We start from the raw sequence: 6400 nt of genomic DNA on the forward strand, positions 1-6400 counted from the left end.
TGTTGTTAAGTGAAAAATCAGTAAATATATGCCAAATCAGTCAGTCATCAGTTGTTTGGTGTAACTGGTAGGATATTTAAAGTGTTTTTTCTTTCACTGTGATGTTTTTGTCTTCAAGCATTTACTATTTAAATGACATTTCCTAGGAGAGTTCATCTTCAATGAGTCATTTAGTATATTCATATAATACAGAGACACAGTGTTCTCCCATTTTACTTACTGGGCTTCTGCCATGGTAAATCAGAATGAGTAACCATTCTCAGAGAATAATTTAGTAACATGAATTAATTCTGATGGAATCTAAAGTAATACTTTGTATCCAAAAAGAGGTTATCTATGGAAATACTAATCCCATCCCCTGCCTGTCCACATGGTAAGCTGTCAAGGTCAGGTATTTCCATTTTAGTACTGAAGTTTACTTAGCAATAGCAGTTGTAACATAATTGTTACACAGACTTCTGAATTGTTCATAAAATACTGAATATTTTATTAGGGTGAAACTGATTATTTTAGTCAACCCACAGCATAGGAGTTATTTAAGAATAATTTCATTATACATGTCAAACTTTAGAGTTTATTCCCAAGGAGTTCTTTATTGAATATGATGATTGTGCATCATTATTTGTTTGTGGCCAAAGGAGTAGGAAAATGTTGTATATACCCAATATTACATATTGATTGTAGAGGTTTCTACAATTAATCATTTTAAAAGAAGTTATATTTTACTTTTATATATTAACATAATAGAGTAAAAAGCCATTCAAATGATTACTGTATATTTGACAGTCTACCAAGCATAATGATAGATTAGTGTGAGTGATTTTAAAAATATGTATATTATTGGCAGTTCAGGTAAGAAGTTTTTTGTTTTTGCTTTTCCTAAGATGCTGCTGCATTTGTATGTTATTTTCCAGATTTCTAGGCAAGTTGTTTTCTGTAGTACTAAATTCAAATGACTAATTTAAAATTATCTACTAAAATCTGTGACAAATTTATTATTATATTTTTGTTTATTAAATCTTTTCTTTGTTTTTCAGCAAATAGTAGTGATAGTGAAGAACTTTCAGCTGGTGAAAGTGTAACTAAGAGTCAGCCAGTCAAATCAGTTTCCACTGGAATGAAGTCTCATAGTACCAAATCTCCCGCAAGGACACAGTCTCCAGGAAAATGTGGAAAGAATGGTGATAAGGATCCTGATCTCAAGGAGCCCAGTAATCGATTACCCAAAGTTTACAAATGGAGTTTTCAGATGTGTAAGTGACATGTTAAATTGACAAGCATACAGACTTCATCCTAGTAACTTGTTTTGTTTTGTTTTGTTTTTTTGTTTTTTGAGACAGAGTCTCACTCTGTTGCCAGGCTGGAGTGCAGTGGTAAGATCTTGGCTCACTATGATCTCCAGCCTCCTGGGTTCAAGCCATCCTCCTGCCTCAGCCTCCCGAGTAGCTGGGATTATAGGCAAGCACCACCACACCCAGCTAATTTTTTTGTGTTTTTAGTAGAGACAGGGTTTCACCATGTTGGCCAGGATGGTCTCCATTTCCTGACCTCATGATCCGCCCACCTCGGCCTCACAAAGTGCTGGGATTACAGGCATAAGCCACCGCGCCAGCCTTTTTTTTTTTGAGACAGAGTGTGTCACCCAGGCTAGAGTGCAGTGCAGTGGCACAGTCTCTGCTCACTGCAGTCTCCCTGGTTCAAATGATTCTCCTGCCTCAACCTCCTTAGTAGTTGGGATTACAGACGCCCACCACCACACCTGGCTAATTTTGTTGTTGTTGTATTTTTAGTGGACACAAGGTTTCACCATGTTGGCCAGGCTGGTCTCGAACTCCTGACCTCAGGTGATCCTCCCGCCTCAGCCTCTCAAAGTGCTGGGATTTCGGGCATGAGCCACCATGCCTAGCCCCAATTCTAGTAACACTTCATGCTGATACTCTGAAAAAGAGACTCTAGCAAACTTAATAGATATATTAATGAATTGCAATGTATAGACCTTATTTGGATCCTGATTTGAATAAATAAATTGGTTAAAGAAAAATTTTAAGGCAGTTGAGGCAAATGTCAACACTGACTAGATATTTCTGATATGACATAGGTAATTTGATTTAAAATTATCTGGTGTTAGGGGTCAGGAATGGATAGAGGTGCAGATGATACGAGTTTTGCCATAAATTGATGATTACTGAAGTTGGATGATGAGTACATGGGGTTTACTATCCTTCTGTCTATACTTTTGTATATGTGAGAAAACTTCATAAATCTTCACTTAAAAAAAGATATATATATGTATATGTGTGTGTATTTTAAATAGAGATAAGGTCTCACTATGTTGCCCAGGCTAGTCTTGAACTCTTAAGCTCAAGACTGAGCTGATCCTCCCAACTCTGCTTCCCAAAGTGCTAGTATTACAAGTGTGAGCCACCACACCAGCCAATATGTATATTTTAAAAATACTACTCTAGAGTTTTTCACACAAGGAAATACCTTAAGTATTCTTAGGAGATTGAAGATTGCTTTAGAGCTTTTTAAAATTGCCTTCTAATTTAAATGTTTCACACACTCTTTAAAAAAACCTAAAAAATAACAGAGAACAGAAGAGAAAAATTTATCCACAGTGTTGTTACTCAAAAAATGTGTACAATTTAGCATTTTGCTGCCTTTCCAGGTTTTTTGTTTTGTTTTTATATTTTTGTTTTTTTAGACAGAGTCTCACTCTGTTGCCCAGTCTGGAGTGCAGTGGCAGGATCTGGGCTCACTCCAACCTCCACCTCACGAATTCAAGCGATTCTCCTGTCCCAGCCTACCAAATAGCTGAGATTACAGGCACCCGCCACCATGCCTGGCTAATTTTTGTATTTTTAGTTGAGATAGGGTTTCACCATCTTGGCCAGGCTAGTATTGAACTCCTGACCTCGTGATCTGCCTGCCTCGGCCTCCCAAAGTGCTAGGATTACAGGTGTGAACCACCGTGCCCGGTCCTAGTTTTATTTTTCAGTGTGATTTTTTTACTGTGGTGATACTATATATGGATGTGGATATATGTAGATCTTAAGGTGTTTAATTCTGTACATATTCATTCAACAAATATTGTGCATTTATTATGTGCCAGGCATTGTTCTAGGCTAGATAAAAAATTTGGAAAACAAATATTTTAGAAGCCTTAGTTTTTTAGTTTATCTGCCTCAACCTTATTCAACAACCATGTTCTGTGTTCTCTCCTTTATATGTTAAAATTTTCTTAAAAAACGTCTATTAATGAAAGCTTTAAATTTATAGCGGACCTGGAAAATATGACAAGTGCTGAACGTATCACAATTCTTCAAGAAAAGCTTCAAGAAATCAGAAAACATTATCTGTCATTAAAATCTGAAGTAGCTTCCATTGATCGGAGGAGAAAGCGTTTAAAGAAGAAAGAGAGAGAAAGTAAGTGTTTTTACTTTACTTTTATTTATTTATTTATTTTGAGATGGAGTTTCACTCTTGTTGCCAGGCTGGAGTGCAATGGTACAATCTCGGCTCACTGCAACCTCCACCTCCTGGGTTCAAGCAGTTCTCCTACCTCAGCTTCCCAAGTAGCTGGAATTACAGGTGTGCGCCACCAAGCCCATCTGATTTTGTATTCTTAGGTAGAGGCAGGGTTTCGCCAGGTCAATCAGGCTGGTCTCTAACTCTTGACCTCAGGTGATCTACCTGTCTTGTCCTCCCAAAGTGCTAGGATTACAGGTGTGAGCCACAGTGCCCCGTAAGTATTTTTACTTTATTTAAACATAAACCAGAATTTCTCACTCTGCAGTTAGACTGCCATGACTTTATATCTGTCTATTTTCAGGCAAATTCTTTAATTTCTTTGTCTTATTTTCCTCATCTCTAAAGTGAAATAAATTGTCTCAAATAAAAACATTTATTTCAGATCATAATATTCACTTTCATAGAGTTTATACTCTACCAAAAACATCCTAATAAGATAATTTCAGATATTGAAAGCACCATGAAGAAAATACAGTGATGTTAAGGCAGTGATTGGATGGGTTACTGTAGATTACAAATGGTCAGCATATTTTTGTTGACACCTAAATGACACGAGGAAGTGAGATAAATTAAAATCTGGGAGGAGGCCGGTCACAGTGGCTCACGCCTATAATCCCAGCACTTTGAGAGGCCGAGGTGGGTGGATTGTGTGAGGTCAGGAGGTCGAGACCAGCCTGGCCAACATAGTGAAACCCTTTCTCTACTAAAAATACAAAAAATTAACTGTGCGTTGTGGCAGGCGCCTGTAATCCCAGCTGCTTGGGAGGCTGAGGCAGGAGAATTGCTTGAACCCAGGAGGCAGATGTTGCAGTGAACCAAGATCATGCCATTGCACTCCATCCTGGGCAACAAGAGCTATAAACTGTTTCAAAAAAAAAAAAGAAAAGACATCTATCCAGAAACTCCTTCTAAACAGTGTTTTGTAAATATAGTCACCACAAATTCTTTATAATGAATGCTTTTGCTAAATAGAGCCTCTCTACTGGGTTAGCATTAAAAGTCAGTTCCTAAATACTATTTTAAGAAAAATCCATAGAAAAATGCTTATCCTGGTTACCAAAGAAATGCAAATAAAATAAGGTATCATTCTTTTTTTTTTTTTTTGGAGATGGAATTTTGCTCAGTTGCCCAGGCTGGAGTGCAGTGGCGCGATCTCAGCTCAGTGCAACCTCTGCCTCCTGGGTTCAAGTGATTTTCCTGCCTCAGCCTCCCGAGTGGCTGGGATTGATTACAAGCGTGCCGCCACGCCCGGCAAGTTTTTGTATTTTTAGTAGAGACGGGGTTTCACCATGTTGGCCAGGATGCAGGATGGGCTCGATCTCTTGACTTCCTGATCTACCCGCTTGGGTCTCCCAAAGTGCTGGGATTACAGGCGTGAGCCACTGCGCCCGGCCCAAATAAGGTATCATTCTTACCAAAAAAATTAAAACCAATGCAGGAACAGTATAGTGAAATTCATATAAGTTATGAGTTGTAAATATAGTAGAATACTACTCAACTTTGAAAAGAAAAAGATCTGTATGTACTGATATGGTACAATCTCTTAAAATGTATTGTTTAATAAAAAGACACTGAACTGTGCTTCCACTTGTGTTTTGTTTTTGTGTTTGTTTTTTTTTTTTTTTTGAGACGGAGTCTCGGTCAGTCACCAGGCTGGAGGGCAGTGGCGCGATGTCGGCTCACTGCAATCTCAGCCTTCCGGTTCAAGCGATTCTCCTGCCTCAGCCTCCCGAGTAGCTGGGACTACAGGTGCGTGCCGCCATGCCCAGCTAATTTTTGTATTATTATTATTATTATTATTATTATTATTATTGAGACGGAGTCTTGCTCTGTCGCCCAGGCTGGAGTGCAGTGGTGCAATCTCGACTCACTGCAAGCTCTACCTCCCGGGTTGATGCCATTCTCCTGCCTCAGCCTCACAAGTAGTTGAGACTACAGGCGCCTGCCACCACGCCTGGCTAATATTTTGTATTTTTAGTAGAGACTGAGTTTCATGGTGTTAGCCAGGATGGTCTCGATCTCCTGACCTGGTGATCCGCCCGCCTCGGCCTCGCAGAGTGCTGGGATTACAGGCGTGAGCCACCGCGCCCGGCCTCCATTTGTGTTTTTAAAGGTGTTGGTATATCTACATATTTTAAATTTGTATATTATATCTCTAGATTCTAGAGGTAAAATTCCTGTAGAACAGGGGTTGCAAACATTTTCTATAAAGAGACAATAAATACGTTAGGCTTTGTGGGCCATATGGTCTCTGTAGAAACTACTTATCTCTGCCATGCTAAGTGTGAAATCTCCCATAGGCAATATGTAAACAAATAGGCATGCTGTGTTACAATGCAATTTTCTTTCCAAAGACAAGTCAGCTAGATTTGCCCCGGGGTGGTTTTTTGCCAGCCTTTCTTCTAGAGTTATAATGAATATGAAGCAACTGGTAACAATGGGGAGGGGAATTTGGGTGATTAGGAGGTTCCTGGATGAGAGGGACATTTACTTTTCTATCTTATTACCCCTGTACTGAATGAATTTTTTAAATCTGTGCATGTATTTAAAAATATTATTTTATGAATACTAATTTATAATAATGAGAGAGGCCGAGCATGGTGGCTCACGCCAGTAATTCCAGCACTTTGGGAGGCCAAGGCAGGCAGATCACCTGAGGTCAGGAGTTTGAGACCAGCCTGGCCAACATGGCGAAGCCCCATCTCTACTAAAAATATAAAAATTAGCTGGACGTGGATGTGCATGCCTGTAATCCCAGCTACTCAGGAAACTGAGACAGGAGAGTTGCGTGAACCCGGGAGGCAAAGGTTGCAGTGAGCCGATATTGCACTGCTGCAGGCCAGCCTGGGCAATAGAGCAAGACCCCATC

The 6400-nt window shown here is 39.5% G+C and overlaps 1 protein-coding gene across 3 annotated transcripts in view; it reads left to right on the plus strand.

Moving 5' to 3' along the window:
• Positions 1-6400, plus strand: part of ARID4B (AT rich interactive domain 4B (RBP1-like)) — a 178557-nt gene that overhangs the window by 169287 nt on the left and 2870 nt on the right. For all 3 annotated transcript variants that reach the window (XM_011989362.1, XM_011989365.1, XM_011989364.1), the window contains 2 exons: positions 1038-1253; positions 3280-3426. In XM_011989362.1, coding sequence (XP_011844752.1) covers positions 1038-1253; positions 3280-3426 — 363 coding nt within the window. The remainder of the gene's footprint in view (positions 1-1037; positions 1254-3279; positions 3427-6400) is intronic.

The sequence above is a fragment of the Mandrillus leucophaeus genome, unplaced genomic scaffold, assembly GCF_000951045.1.
Source record: "Mandrillus leucophaeus isolate KB7577 unplaced genomic scaffold, Mleu.le_1.0 Scaffold350, whole genome shotgun sequence".
NCBI classification, from domain to species: domain Eukaryota; kingdom Metazoa; phylum Chordata; class Mammalia; order Primates; family Cercopithecidae; genus Mandrillus; species Mandrillus leucophaeus.